At 40.8% G+C, this 16542-nt stretch overlaps 1 protein-coding gene across 1 annotated transcript in view; it reads left to right on the forward strand.

Moving 5' to 3' along the window:
* LOC6564893 (chaoptin) overlaps positions 1-6196 on the forward strand; it is a 114214-nt gene extending 108018 nt beyond the window's left edge. Inside the window, exons 7-9 of the mRNA XM_001991771.3 lie at positions 568-3502; positions 3592-4112; positions 4881-6196. Coding sequence (XP_001991807.2) covers positions 568-3502; positions 3592-4112; positions 4881-5993 — 4569 coding nt within the window. The 3' untranslated portion in view covers positions 5994-6196. The remainder of the gene's footprint in view (positions 1-567; positions 3503-3591; positions 4113-4880) is intronic.
* The last annotated feature ends 10346 nt before the right edge of the window (positions 6197-16542 follow it).

Genomic DNA, 16542 nt, shown 5'->3' on the forward strand with positions numbered 1-16542 from the left:
AATGGCTTCCAGTGCTGCTGACTGCTGGCTGCCGGCTGCTCGAGGAATCCTACTGGATATGTTCAACAAATCGCACTTGAACAACATCTGTGTGTTGATATTTGATATTTATTTGCACAGAAAGTGTAAACAAGTTTCGAGCAATATGACAGCAATAAAATAATATTAATAAAAAGAAACAATGTGCTGCAATATGATTATATTTTTATTTTTGCAAAAACTGTGAAATTCTTGATTCATATCAAATTGCTCGCAATGTTGTCGCCAAAATAGAAAACCATAGTTCTCTTTTATTCATCTCATTTTATTAGAAATAATTAAATAACATTATGAAAATTACTCAAATATTTGGCACAAATTTACTTATAGCTTTTGCATAAGACTTTATCCTATCGGCTAGTTAATTGACACTCTATCGATAGTCTCCAATTGTATATCGATTATTGTGTGATTTTAAATTGAAATTGCAATAGTAAACAGTAACTTGTCAATAATAATAAAATGCACTAATTGGAAAGTTTCTTAACCTGCTGTTGTTGTTTTTATTTTTCTTGTCTTCTCCCGAAGTTACCCTCGCGAGCCCTCAGCTCGATGCAAAAGCTGACCGCATTGGACTTTGACTACAACGAGATTGTGCGCATCGAGGATTACAGTTTTTATGGCCTACGCGTTTCCAAGCTGAACATTAAGGGCAATCGGTTGCAGGTTATACCAGAGCATGGATTCGCCGGTCTAGAGGATTGCATGCAGGAGATTGATGTGTCGGAAAATGGATTGCGCACATTTCCGATGATGGCGCTGCGCAAGCTGGACCATCTGCGCATTCTTCGATTGTCCAACAATAAGATATCCACATTCTATGGCGACATTCAGCTGGCCACAAACAATGCCTCGGCGGCAGCATCGGCAGCAGCCGCTTTAAAGTTACCATCTTTAATCCTGCTGGATCTCAGCTCGAATCAGTTTGGTGAGATTATATACGATTGCTTTCGAGCGTTTCCGCAGCTGAAGACGCTGTCGTTTTATGCAAACCAAATCGAGCTCGTTCAGTCCGAGGCATTCAAGAGTCTCAAGGAGCTAATGTCGCTGGACATGTCACACAATCGCATCATCACACTGGACCCCAAGGTTTTCGCTAAGAATAAGCGCCTGCAGACCGTTGATCTGAGTCACAATCACATACACGCCATCAGTGGCGTCTTCTCCAATTTGCCGCAGTTGCGCGAGGTATTTTTATCGGAGAACAATATACTTGAACTGCCAGCAGATGCGTTTACCAACTCGACGAACGTGGACGTCATTTATCTGGAATCGAATGGCATTGCGCATATTGACCCCAATGTTTTTAGCACATTATCGAACTTGGATCATCTGTATTTGCGTTCCAATTTTATACCGCTTGTGCCTGTCACTCTATTCGATAAATGCACGAAGCTCTCATCACTGTCGCTGGACAACAACGAGATCCAAGACCTGGAGATCGGTATGTTCCGCAAGCTGGAGCAGCTGCGAGAGGTGCGCCTGCACAATAATCGCATCCGGCGTGTGCGTAAGGGTGTCTTTGAGCCGCTGCCGGCGCTACAGGAGCTGCACATACAGAAGAACAACATTGAGGACATTGAGCCGGGGGCGTTTCACACATTGGCCAACATGCAGCATATCAATCTGCAGGACAACCAGCTCACCGTGCTAGAGGATATCTTCCCCGAGCAAAACTCATCGCTGCTTTCCATCCAGCTGGAGGCAAACTATCTGCACAAGATCCATCAGCGCACCTTCCGCCAGCAGCAACGCATCCAGATAATGTGGCTGCGCGACAATCAGCTGGCGAAGATCGATCGTTCGCTATTTGTGGACACGCCACAGTTGGGCCGCCTCTACTTGAGCAACAATCACATACGCGAGATTGAGAAGGACACCTTCGGCAGCTTGGGACTGCTGAAGTTCCTCGACCTGAGCGGCAATCAGTTGCGACAACTGCGACGCGACTATTTCGCCACACTGTTCAGCCTCGAGGAGCTGAGTCTGGCCAACAATCAGATCGAGGCCATCGAGGGCTTTGCGTTCAGTCGGCTCAAGCAGCTCAAGTTGCTGGATCTCTCGCACAATCCGCTCGTGCAGCTGACGCGTGACATATTCTTGGATGAGCTGCCGCTGAGCATGCTCAATTTGCGGAACACATCGCTGCGCAAGCTTGAGCAGCACACGTTCAAGTCCATGCAGAATCTAAACGAGTTGAATCTGGAGCGTAATCTGCTTAATCCGGCAGACATCCAGAAACTGGATGTGCCCAGTTTGCGACGTCTGCACTTATCGCACAATAACTTCAGCCATGTGGGCATCGGCGGAGGAGTCGGCGGCATTATGTCCGGTATGTTCGATAAGCTGCGCTCCCTGCAGCACCTATCGATGGCAAACTGTAGCTTGAGAAGCATACCCGATCAGCTCTTTGCCAAGAACACCAATCTGGTGCGCATCGATCTCTGCGACAATCAGCTGTCCGAGATGAACCGCAACATCTTCAGTGGATTGAATGTGTTCAAGGAGCTGCGCTTGTGCCGCAATAATCTCGTCGAGTTTCCGCACATCGCACTGTACAATTTGAGCACGCTGGAGACGCTGGATCTGGCCCGGAATCAACTGAACTCCATCGATTTCTTCAAGCTAAGCGGCACACTGAACCTGAGGCATCTGGTGTTGCGAGACAACAAGATCAGCTCATTGAGCGGCTTCAATGCGGTCAATCTGACGCAGCTGGACAACGTGGATCTTAGTGGCAATCTGCTGCTCTCGTTGCCGGCCAACTTTCTGCGGCACTCGATTAACTTGCAGCGTGTAGACTTGTCCAGCAATCGATTCCTGCAGATACCCAGTTCAGCACTCTCCGATCTGTCCATACCACGGTTGTCCTGGCTAAATTTGACAGGCAATCCCATAAATAAGATCTATACGGTGAAGGAAGAGCGTTACTTGTATCTCAAGGAGCTGTACATTTGCCAGACGAATCTCTCCATTCTCACCTCCAAGGACTTTGAGGCCTTTCAGGCGCTGCAGCATCTCCATTTGGTGAATAATCGCATCACGCGCATCTCGCCGGGTGCCTTCAAGTCGTTGACCAATCTGTTGACCCTTGACATGGGCGTCAATGAGCTGGAGCTGCTGCCCAAGGAGCGTTTGCAGGGACTGAAACTGCTGCGACTGCTAAACATATCGCACAACACGTTGAAGGATCTGGACGAGTTTAGTTCCGAATTGGCTCAACTGCAGACGCTGGATCTCAGCTTCAATCAGCTGGACCGCATCTCGAAAAAGACGTTCCGCAACCTGCACGGCCTTGTCGAGCTCCTGTTGATGGGCAATCGTATGACGGCACTGTCCAATGATGCCTTCCGCTATCTGCGTAAACTTCAATTGCTCGATCTGCGAAAGAATTACTTTGAGCTAGTGCCGCTGGAGCCACTGAAACCAATGGAGACAAATTTGCGCCAGCTGAAGCTAGACGGTGAGTAAATGAAACAGTGTCCCGTAAATTTAATTCTATATTTATTCTGACTGTCATTTTCACACACAAACAAATACACGCACACACAGAAAATCCACTGCATTGCAGTTGTGATGCACAAAAGCTGTGGGAATGGCTGCGGGATCATCGCAAATGGTCTCTATCGCCGTCCGGGGGCGATAACATTAATTATCTCAGGTGCGAACACCCAACGGAGCTGCGTGGCAAGGTGTTTGGCCGCATGGAGCCGCAGCAATTTTGTGACGCGCCATTAATACCCAAAATGGCCATACAGGACATACAGCCGTATTCGGTGGTCGTTTCCTGGCAGAGTCGAGACCATTTGGGCCTCACCGGTTTCGAAATCGTTTACCATGCCACCAACGATGGACTCATTGCTGGCCCAACCGACCGCGACGAGAGCAGAGGCCTTGATAATCATCACGAACGCGAACGCGAACGTGAACGGGAACGTGAACGGGAAAGAGAACGGGACCGTAACTACGATAGGTCCCGGCACGTAGACCGCGAGCTGGAACGCGAACGAGACGGAGATGCAGATGGAGATAGAGATAGAGAACGACCCGCCCAGTTTGCTGCCACGGATGAGGTAAGTGGCCGGTGATTGCCCAAAAGCAGACATGCACTGCCAGACACTGAACGCCAAATTTCGAAATTTATTTAATAGTAAATACTCATTGACGTTAAGCCAAATCGAGCTGTCCATCCTCATGTTTGCCCCTCGACCCCTCAGCCCGTCGTTGTGTTCATTCACTAAGCACTCATCGGGTCTTATCAAGGAGGGCATATGGTTTTGTTCAATCTTCTATAAACTCTCCCCAACTGTCTGTGTGCATACAAAATTTAGTTTAAGCATCGATGCGATGCTCCTAGCCACATCACAGTGGGCACAGTTGCGACATCAAGCATAAGAGATCCTTTAACAATTGGAGTAGTCAGCTTTGAATTATTTACTGTACGATATGCATTTAGCCAATTAGAAAATAAAATGTGAATTATTCAGTTTAGGTAATCAATTATTATCAATTTGGATATCATATATTAGGCTGCTCCACAAGTATAGACGCAATTCCATTAAATTATTAATAACAAGCGGTAATCGAACGAAAAAAAAAATATAAAATGATGCCCATTGTTCAGGTCGGGATATGGTAGTCAAAGTGCAGCCGCAGGCCGCGAGAAATAATTTGAATAAAACGACACGGCAATGAAGGCCAAGTCTGGCGAGATTGTGGTATTGTGGGGTGGGGTGGGGTCTACGGTCTGAGGTTGGCACGCAAGTAAAAGCAAAGTAAAAATAAAGCAAAAACAAATACAAAAAATAACAATCTTGAAACTTGGTTAATTTATTCCACAGATCCACGGCAAGCGGCTAAATGGCACGGCCAGCTCGACAAAGCTAACGAAACTGAGCCCCAACACACGCTATCACATCTGTGTCATCGGTACCGGTAATTGGCTCTCGGAGCCTTTGGCTAATGCGCTTCAAAGGCTGCACTACAATGAGACACGCGACGAGTTGCTGACACTGGGTCCACCTGGAACTGGAGCTGGACTTGGATTTGGTGATGTCGCCCTGCAAGCGCTGTCGGATACCTATTCGCCATATCAGCACCTGAACGGTGTGGATGATGAGATGGACCAGCAGCAGGCAGCGTTGATTGAGAACAGTATCGTGACGGACAAAGTGCTGAACGAGGTGTTGAAGAACTCGCACATCTCCGCCTGCACAGACGTACAGACATTGGACTCGACGCCCAGCCTCATTACTGATGAGAATGGACTGTCCAGCAATGGCTTTATACACTCGATACTGACTAGACGGCTGGGCCTCATTGTTGGCTGCTGTTTGGGCATTATCGTGTTCATTGTGATGATATCGGTGCTCAGCTATGTGAAGCTCAAGAAGCAGCGTATCGAGAACGCAAAGCGACAGGCAACCATGCCGCCTGAATACATCTCCTATCGCCACTTCTCCATACCCAACGAGGAGCTAACGCGTACAGCGACCAATGCTGCAGCTGCAGCTGCAGCTGGGGCTGCCTCGTCGTCGGGAGCGGGAGCACCCGTCGCAACTGTCTCACACAATATGTCGAGCGTGCCGAGCGGCATCAGCGCTCACATAAGCGGCACCAGTTTGAGCACCGGCACCACAACCACCACAGCGACAACGCCAATTGGTGGCGTACCATTGACGCTGGCCAAGTCGGGCAGTCGCAGTCCCATTGTGGGTATTGCGGGTCTCGTTGTGGAGAATGGCGATGCTGGTGGCAACGTGGCCGTCGTCACCGTCGCTGCCACGCCAGCCAACAGCAATGCCAATGGAAATGGCGGCGGCACTCACAGTCACAATCACAGTCACAACCACAATCATCATCAGGCGGCGCATCGTGCCAACAACAACGGCGCCATTGGGGGCTATATGGCAGCGGGAGTGGTACTCAATACGAACCATTTGAGCGTCTGTTAGTCTCATTCAAAAAGAGCCACTCGTACTCATCGACATTTTTAAATATATATATATATATATATATAATGCATTTTCAATTGCATTCGCGTTTTCTAGAGGCCCCTTAACAGCACCATTTGCAACTTGTGAATGTTGTCATTTGCTCGGAAACTCAGTCTCAATTGCTCTCATTTATCGATACACACGAAAGGGCCGTCATGAATGCATACATATATACATATATATATATATATATATATATATATATATATATATATATATATATGTTCATTTGTATAATCCTCTAACCGCTTCAATCAGACGCATTTGATATGCAGTGCCCAAAAGGTCAGGACTCAAGTCAACTCAATTCAGTTTATCGCACAGTGAATTCGCAAGCGACCTCAAAGTGTCACTTGAGTCTGTTGATCCGTTAACCTTTTGTCATATTTCACAATTTCACGGTTCATATTTGCTGTGGCATTCAATTCATTTAGCATTCAAACTTTATTTAATCAGAAAATATGGAAAAATGATTTATAAGTTTTCACTGTGGCCCAAAATGAATTTACTTTATGAGCAAAAGCCCCAATCTACTGAAATATAAACAAACAAACACAAAAGGAAAAAAAACTAGGTTAGTGATAATCAACATGATACGTTCAACGTTCGTTTAGTTATGGCAATTTAAAGTAGAGAAAAAAAATCCAAAAATAACAAAAAACAAAGAAAACCAAACCAAAAAATCAAACAAAGACACACACACGCAAAACAATATTCAATGTAAATAAAAGTTGAATCGTAAAAACAGCAACGTGAATCAAAAACGAAGGAAACAAATGGAAATCAGTTTTTTGAGTAATGATACAAAAATATATTAAACAAAAATTATAAAATACCTATAATAAATGTAGGCAGAAAAATCAAAGCAAATGCCAGCAGCATATGTATGTATGGCAATATTTAAGCACACACACTACTGTAATCAGTGTTTTTTTTACCCAAACTTAGAATTAAATATTTTTTTTGAAAGCAGCGCGGTAAGTAAAAAGTACTAAGTATATAGCAACAAAATTAAAAGAGCTACAAACTCAAAAAGTAGAATTAAATTGCGAACACTGAGCTGGCGAAAGAAACATATTAACAAATTAATTAACAGATAAATGAAATAATAAAATTTAATTAATTAAGCGCAAGCAACATGCAAAATTGTTGGCGAAAACTCAAAGAGTTTCATTTGTAAAATGCATAAATCAATTTTTTTCTCATAGTTAACTTGTATTTATAATTTTCTTAAAACAATAAATAAATAAATAAATATTTAGTTTTGTGTTTTTAAATAATAAATAAATATTTTTAGATTTAGTGAAGAGTTTAGCTATAAATCATAAAAATAAATAAAATTGATGGCATTTTATGCATAAGTAATATTTAACATATTCACATACATTCAGTGTATATGGCAAAGAGCAGCGTAGTATAACAATTACTTTATAGCCAGCAGCAAATGCGAGAAACTAAGTGAAGCACACAAACCAAACAAACCAAACAACATAACAGAAAACAATTTATGATAAAAGTGCAACAATTTACATAATGACAAAAAACAACAACGTAAATGCAAACCAAGCTATAGAATTACTAGCAGACTACTTGTAAGCAAAAAGAGGGACACTCAAACAAATCAAATCATAAGAAATGTTGCCCCATTTATGCAAAGTCCAGTTCCGTTCAGCAATAAACCCATAACCCCATCCGCTTCCCCTTTCCCTTCCTGAACGATTGTAACAATTTTGGATGTAAGCTCCATTCATGTTCTTTATCTCCAGTCACCCATCCAGTGCTTCTGTTTAAATCAAAACTGCTAAACAATACTAAATATATATGTATGTACGCACATATGTACAAATATTTGTGAATGTACAAGGCATTCTACTACATAGATGTTCATGTATTCATGTATGTGTACACAAGTCAAGTTATACAATTTAAAGTCAGAGAAAACCATCAAATTGGGACTGAACTTAAAAAAAAAAACACAAAAACAAAACGAAATCAAAAAGAAAAACCATTAATAATAAAAATAAAAAAATATAGCTGCGCATATTGAAAAATGCAAAACAAAATCAAGATTCGAAGTTTAGGATAAAAATTGCCAATGCAAAATGGAAAAAATAAAATTAAACAAATAATAGGGATAAGCGTATCTCGTAAAGACAGCTTTTAAGATGATCTGCAGTGTGTGTGTTATTTATTCTCTCTAACCTGGATGTAATCGGCATTAATAACTTATGCAAAGATAACACTTTCAATTATTCTATTCTTATGTAGAACAAGAAAGGCAAATGCAAAGGAGAATTCACAGAACAAATACAATAAATGGGATTATTATTAACGAAAAATATTGTATTGAAAGCAACAACAACTAAATATAAATAAATGACAAACAAAATTGAACGAAAACCATATTTTATTTATTATTTGACTCAAACAATTCACAGATAAGCATTTGCAATTTTCAGCTATATTGTAGTTATTTTTGTCTATTTGACTATTTTATAATTTTTTTATTTTTATATAAACTTTTAATTAAATGAAAGTTTCCGCTTTCTTGAGCACGTATTCTCATCAACGGCGTTAAATGCAATGCGGAATTTTAATTAGGCTTGCAAACACACATACACGCATACCATACTGAATGTTGCGGCAAGTAGATATGTATGTGTGTGTGTGTGTGTATCATGGGGCAGGTGTGTGGGTGGTTTAAGGTGTGCACTTGCGGCAAGCACATTGCTGTGGCCGCTTGTCTGCGACACGACATCTATTGTGTGTGTGTGTGCCTGTGTGTGTGTCACAGTGATGGTGTGTGCAACAGGATTTGCGGTACAATTGCTAAGAACAATCCAGCGTGCAGGAGACAGATGATTAGGTATCTACCGCTGTATTCACACGAAATTGCACAAGCTTGCATGCAAAGTATTATCAATGAGCATGCAACACACACATTTTCAGGTGCCGAATAAAAAATAAAATAAAAAATAAATAAAAATAAATATTAAGCTCTCTTTGGCACGCCGGAGTATAGATACCTCTGTAACTCTATCTCTATAGTATTTGATTGAAAGAAGCATCTCCTTATTTATTCTTAATCAGAATCAACAGCCGAGCCGATCTAGCCATGTCCATAACTATAAAAGTTAGAGATTTAAGATTTCGAATATAAGTTCTTGTATACCCCGAGCACATCAAGTTTATTTAATTGTATCGATTACTGATATACATATTTTAGATCTATTGGGCAGACTATTCTTGGGGATGGTATGTTAATCAACATTAGCGAGCGTATATCGTAGTCGAGCTCACACGACTACAGCATTCTTAGTTATTTAAATTGCACTTGCCACTGTGCGTTTTGAATGTCTACCTTTTTCTGAACCTTCAGCTTGTCACATACACAGCTTGTTATTACGCATACATATTTTTGCGTCGTTAAATGAATGGAGTTCCAATTAAATTGTTATTCTGTTCCAAGTTCCACGAAGACATCTTCAGGCAATGCAAATTTGCTAGTAAGCTGATATGTTGGCACAAGGATGTTATTTATTTGACTAAAGTAAATGATGTTGGTGCAGCTGAAGCTGAGATAGTTGACGTTGACTCCATTTGCATTACGTGCAACAATAAATAGGTAACTAGGCAAACTGCTATAAATGACAATATTGACAGTTGGAACATTTACTGCTCTACTCAACTAGTACACCCACTTTGCTGGTCTGCCAAGACAAATTGCAACAGTAACTGCGACTTTAGTTGCAACTCTTGCTGCGAACTGAGACTCGGAGCGACCACAAGTCAATTTACGTCAAGTCGAATCAAGTCAAGTCAAGTCAAGTCACACACTCGTCACACAGTACGTTCTCATCATCACAATTTCAGTGAAGGAATTTTTAAAAAAGAGTCAAAAAGAGTATAAAATTAAATCTAATAATAACGATATAGGAGTGCATATACTAAAATATGTATTACTTTAAAGAATTTTTTATTCAAGTTTTCTGCTTAAATGGGGCGCAAAGTATAAGTATGAACTAGTTTGAATATTTAACATTGATAAAATCGCAATCTTGTAAGGCACATTGACTAAGCCGTCTTTTTAAAGTTAAGGAACTTTCTGTTATTTGCATTACTTCGGGCGATATCATTTTTCCAACGAAAAACAATCAGATTGGCAGACTGTGCCACATCGCTATCATCATCATCATCATCTTCTTGGCGACGTGGATGTCAACAGTTTGCCTGGGCTGTCAATGTCAATGTGGCTTCGACTTAATTGCACGGCAAGGACAAGGATATGGTTGATGTTGCTCACCAGCTCGAAGTGGCAAGCTCGCGGTGCATACCCTGTGCCCCCAAAATGTGTGCGACGATCGAAGGGCAACTTGCGACACCTGCTGCAAGTTAAGCATGTCTTGATTTTCTAATCAAAATTTTAAGTCTTTCTGATAATACACAGGTATTCTAAACTCCATTGTTTGCATTAGGGGACTTTATATCCAGACTACAGGGTATTTTCAAGGAAATCACTCCCCTAATGTGGCATCTTCAGATGGATGCAAGTCATTGTTGATTTGCAGTGTCCCACAGATAGGAGGAGGTTCATGTCAGAACATCCCATAGACAAGAATCATTGGGGTAATTCTAGTTTTCTAATTGCTAGTTTTTAGCAACCTTATCAACTTATTATAATTTTTCATTCAAAAGCAAAAACAAGTGTCGCATAACTTGCTCCATAACTAACGAATTCAATGGGAAAACAAGAGCTTCATGGCAAATGTTATTATTACAAAGGAAAAGCCGACAACAAAATATAAGGGAAACAAGCGGAACATATTTTTCACCTCAAAACTATTGAAAATTACTATAAACAGCTTCACCAAACATATGGAATGAACTTGCCTGGCCATCAACAACAACCACAACAATAACAAAGATATATGTATTTATGCCATCCATGAAACTGACCACCACCCAGTCAATTTATGAGCGTCAATTTGTGAAATGCCAGAAAATAAAACCAAAAAAATATAAAAAAACAATGAAGAAACGAAAGAAACGTCGCAAATCGCATACCCTAACATAACTATTTACTTCTAAATTCAATTATTAGTTGAAAAAACCAAAGAGTTGTTACTCTGAAAGCTATTAAGTAGTGTCAAAATGTAAGGACGTAGTCCTCCATATGAAACTAGTGGAAAAAGAAAAGAATATTTTCTGGCGGAGAAGACTGGATCGACTCGACCATTGATGCTGACCAAGCATGTGTGTACTTTATGACAACGTCTCCTTCAGTGCATTGCAAGCTTTACGATAATTTTATAATACTGTTTGTATGGGTAGTAAAATTGCAGATAAACAAACGGCGGACCGAAAAGTTTTTCCATTAAATCAATGAAGCGCAGAAAAAAATCGCGCCGACAATAGCATCGAGTCCAGATAACGCGCTTCTGTGTAACTCATTGAAACTGAACTCGCAAAATCCTAAAATAATGAAGAGATTTGATTTAGCTATGAATTCGTATTTCGGTACCTTAACCGATGTACGTACGGTCACAAGCAGAAAGAACAAAACATTCATGCTGAAAGTATAAAGAGATACAAAATGCATTCACATGAATGCACAGGCACTCATACGATTTAGCCAGGTACAAAAGCTGGATAGGGAATAGTGCCCAACCCCCCATCCTCCAATGTTTTTGCCAGTTACCAGTTCCGGACTGATATGTGTACATATATTAATACTAGCATCATACATACATACATATACATTTGTATTTTTATGTATGATGACAGCTAGATTTTTTCTGTTTTTAACGCTTTTTACTATTCAAAAAAAAATAATAAAAATAAAATGCACCAAAAGTTTACGGAAAATATTTGGAACAAAGAGTGAAAAAAAATCAACAAATATTTTCAAACAAAAAGCCACTTGGACGATGGTATGGGCTGCTGCAGTGGAAGACGGACAGGACAGCAGGACAGACGAACATTGACAGTGGCTACGCGAGGACAATAAATGGGCACATGACAAACCATACGTTTCGTGTAAAAATTTTAGTCATAAATTTCATTTGGAGACCCTTGGCAACAGTTTATATAATATTTGGTATTTTTTTGCTTTGATACCCTACACCTATAGAAATGGAATAACTGCTTGCTGAAGATGTGCAAATGTTCCACAGACCAGTTAATCTGAGAGTGAGCAACATTCAATGTTGAGTATATGTTTTAATTGTATGTTTGTTGGGATTAAATACAGGGAATATTGTAGTCGGGCATTCTCGTCGAATGCACTTACTATTTTTTCTTTTTTAACATTTAGAATGTGTTTGCAGGGTGTAAAAAATGTTGGCGAACATGGAATTATTAATTGAAATTCGCATAAACTAATTGCGCAATTTACTCAAGTCATGCAAAGTGATGCGAGGGCAAATATTAAAATACGTGAAAAATAAAGGATTCAGGTTGCAACTAAAATGCGGAAGTTTGGTGAACGGTTGTGCGGCAGATAAACAGGATGTTCCACAAAAACATGAGCTCGAAGCCCTTGGCAAATTTTGTTGTTGCAGTCTTTTTGTCATTCATGTTTGCATACATATTTCCCATTATAGTAATTGGGAGCACAATCACACAATTGGGGTGATGTTCTTTTGGTGTTCTATTCCGAATTGAATAACTTAATTTAATAATTGTTATTCTTATGCTTAGAATTTGCGACAGACAGCCAGTCGGACCGGCTTTGCACTTACCAATACCAAAATACTCATCTAGCTGCGGTAACAGAGTATGGAAAACATTAGTGGATTATCAGAGAACGTGCTGTGCTGATGCCCCATCGAGGGAGTCGCCGCCGTGTGTTTGACAAGGAAATTCCATTATAAATGAAAGTTTTAAGTTTCAAGAAGCGGCAGCAGCAGTAGCAGCAGCAGCAGCAACAGCGGCAATAGCAGCAGCAGCGACAGCAGCAGTAAATCAACAGCAACTGCAAAATAAACGGCAACCAGCCAAAGACAACAGCCACAAATGAGCAATAACAGCAAGAGCAGCTAGCAAAGAAACGAAGCAACAGCGTGTTAGTTATTGGTATTGTTACTGCTCTTGGGATTGTTGATGTCTGTTTGTTGTTGCGGTTGTTGTTGCTGTTGTTGTTGCTGTTGTTGTTGCTGTTGCTGTTGGAGGTGGTGCTGCTGTTTTTATAACTCCTTAAACTTAAAATGGCCAATAGACTTACAACTCAGATAGCAAAGTTAAAACAAACAGAAGATGCCCGCCCTGTGATGAATGACCACTCCATAAATTTTTATTTTTACTCAACTCAAGCTCAATCTTTTGATGCTGATGCAGGTGGTGCTGTTGGTCACTTTAATGGGAATGGCTGCTCCCGCTGAGGAAAGCACTTTTCTTTCGAGCCATGATTACACAGAGATTTACCACAGCACCTCTGCCGCTGAGGCCCAGCAGCCAGTGTCCGATTGACCGTCTTTTTGCAATTATCAAGCTTTTTGCAATTATTAAATATATATTGGATAAATTTTAACCATCACATGAATCGTATTTATTAGCTGTGGCTTCCATATCTATCGATCTTAGTATTCCTTTTCCTTCGGGGTAAGGACTATTGAAGGACGTCTCCACAGTTGTCGTTTTTCAGTTGCTAAGAGCCAATTTCACGAAGTCAACGATGTCGTTGCGTCCCTCGCAGTCATTAATCAATAATATAAATTTTCCACATTTAAACACAACCTGAACGAAAAAAGTGTGAAATTTTTTATCAATTGTTACACTTAGGATTTGTATTGTATATGAGATTCAAGCGAATCTTTAATACACATGAGATATATGTAGCTAATTAATTATAATTATTATTCTAAAGTATCCCTAAATTCAACCAATGAGAACCCGAGCCTCTCTTATTCCCTACTTTCAGATGCTACCATAATATCACGTCGAGGATTCAGATGCTGAAGCCAACTTTGTCATTAATTCGGACATTGACTACTATCCTGACATCTTAGTGGAAATTGAACCATGATTGATGATGTTGATTTCAAAATATGGAACCATTTGGAGTACGAAGCCACCCGCAGAACGTCAAATTGTGAACCGCAACAAAAACAACAAAGTCGAGCTCCTTTCGCATTGACACTGACACTGACTTAAAAAAACATTTAAATAATTTTATTTTTCAATTTTATAAAATACTATTATCATGCATTCATAAAAAATATATATATCTGGATAGTTTTAAAGATGATATACTCGCAATACACTCTTCAAGTCTTCTGGGCCACCATCGCGACCCGTCGGTCCCCTTACTTATAAATCCTCACCATGAACACTGGATAAGTTTCCTGTGCCCAAAGTTGAAAGTTTATTCGAGTTTGAGGCGAAAATTGTCAAAAATAATCAACTTTTTGGTTAGCCTCTAATAAATGTTAGGGCTGGGCATAGGGTATCTTCTAGTAGGGCATTTTGAACTGGAGCAGACTTACTTGCCTCTTTCTTTTAGTATACACGATAGACTGAAGCCTGGAAATGTGGCAGGGTGTGGTTGTTTCGGGCATGGTGGATGGGTGTAAGGTTTAAGCAGCCGTTCCACGCACGTTCACGCACATAAATCAATTACAGTGCCCCGGGAAAAAAGCAGCCGGAGGGCGTGGCAACTGCCGATTGTCCCTAGAGGTATATATTTATATATATATGTATATATATATTTAAGTGTGTGCCGGAATTGTAAAAAGACTTGTGTAAAAGCAAACACTTTTAACACAATAAAGAGTAACCTGCACTTTCTTGGGCTCGCAAAAATTTGAAAAGTTTTTTAATACGAAACCGAGATAGCAACTAAAAGATAATAAAACGACACACAGAGAAAGAGTGAGTGAGAGAGAGAGAGGGGGAGAGGGGGAGAGAGTAGGGGAAGTGTGTGCTATAAAGGTAACTTTACAGGCCACATGAATTGGTATGCTTTCTGTGCAGGTAAGCAGGATGTCTGATGCTTTACTTTGATTTAAGGACACACATACCAAACTATGTGCAGACACCGAAGAGCAACTTTAAGTTGAACTTTAAATATCGAGTGATAGGCCACAGATTATAGTAGACAAAACAGCGGATTTTCAGACACGCCCAGGGCAGGTCCAAATCACATACAGCTCACTGAGCGCCGTTATTGATTGTTGCACGATTTTGGCCAAAAGCTGGACACCACACAAACACACACACACACGCACACACACACACACACACACACACACACATACAAGCACGAGCACACACTGCATATATACATGGCTGCCGGTGGTCGTTCATTATTGATTGATTGACTGGCTAGTTGGTTGACTGACCGACTGACGAATAGTCGCATTGATTGATCATCACGGTCGCACATTAGTCCAACGTCACAAACTTGTTGTTGTCCCAGCGACTGTTGCCATTCTGCTGCATGTCCCCTATACTATGTGAACAATTTGTATAGAAATCCAGTTACACCAGTAACAACGAAATTCCAATTGGCTGCACATGGCCCATATTATTCAATTGCAATTACACGCAGTGGTTAGCAGTTGGCTGCACCTCTACCAAGATAAGCTCAGTATTACCCAGAAATTTTGTTTGTTTGTATAATTTGGATTTAGGTAAGCTCTGCTCGAACAATAAAATGACATTGCATCGCAGATTGACTCGTTATTTTGCTTTTCAGCCACTCAGATAGTGAATATCCAATTACCAATTGTTCTTGCATAAGTATGCCTAGCCGCCTATAGTTAAATTATTGAAATTTTCATGCAGATAATGAAGCTGAACTGCTCGCCTTCTCTGTCATCCAATAATACGATGTGCTCATTATTTGAAATCTGCAGTAAGCCTCTTTCAGCCATCTTCTTGCCTTGTTGATTTGCACTTTTCAACGTGACATCAGATTCATGTCGCCTCTTGAAAAGCGCCTGCAGACGCGACGCGTAACGTTGCAAGAACAGCGGCAAGGCCCAATGAGACACCAACTGCCGCAGTAGCCGTGTCAATGTCAGCAGCCATCGGCACCCGTTTGTGGCTTTTGCTTCTGCAACGCCATCTTTGATGAGCAGCTCCTTCTTGCGACCGCAGACTGCGGGGCGCCTTCTACCCTGTAATAGAATGCAGTCAAAGTCTGTGAATTGTCAACAAGCTGTCCGAACAGACTTCTGAATACCTTAAATGAATACACTGGAAATCGGAGAGCGCTAAAAAAGATTAGGCTCGACGAGGAGATGACCTCTACTTAGATATTAAGTAGAAATCTATCATTGGCATATGAGTTGTTATCGCTTCTGATGAAGAATGATAATTTGATAAATAAATTGGATTAGTATTTTATAAGAAATCGGTAGTTTTGACCCTGACTGGGAATACACATATATATATATATTACGCTTACATTTTTGGTACCCATTTTATTTATATTTTTTAATCAAAGTTAAGCCAATGGATCCGCAAATGTTCATAGCCTGTAGTTGTCAGACATCTCTGTTGAGTA

This window comes from Drosophila grimshawi, unplaced genomic scaffold (genome assembly GCF_018153295.1).
Source record: "Drosophila grimshawi isolate 15287-2541.00 unplaced genomic scaffold, ASM1815329v1 contig_848, whole genome shotgun sequence".
Taxonomy (NCBI): domain Eukaryota; kingdom Metazoa; phylum Arthropoda; class Insecta; order Diptera; family Drosophilidae; genus Drosophila; species Drosophila grimshawi.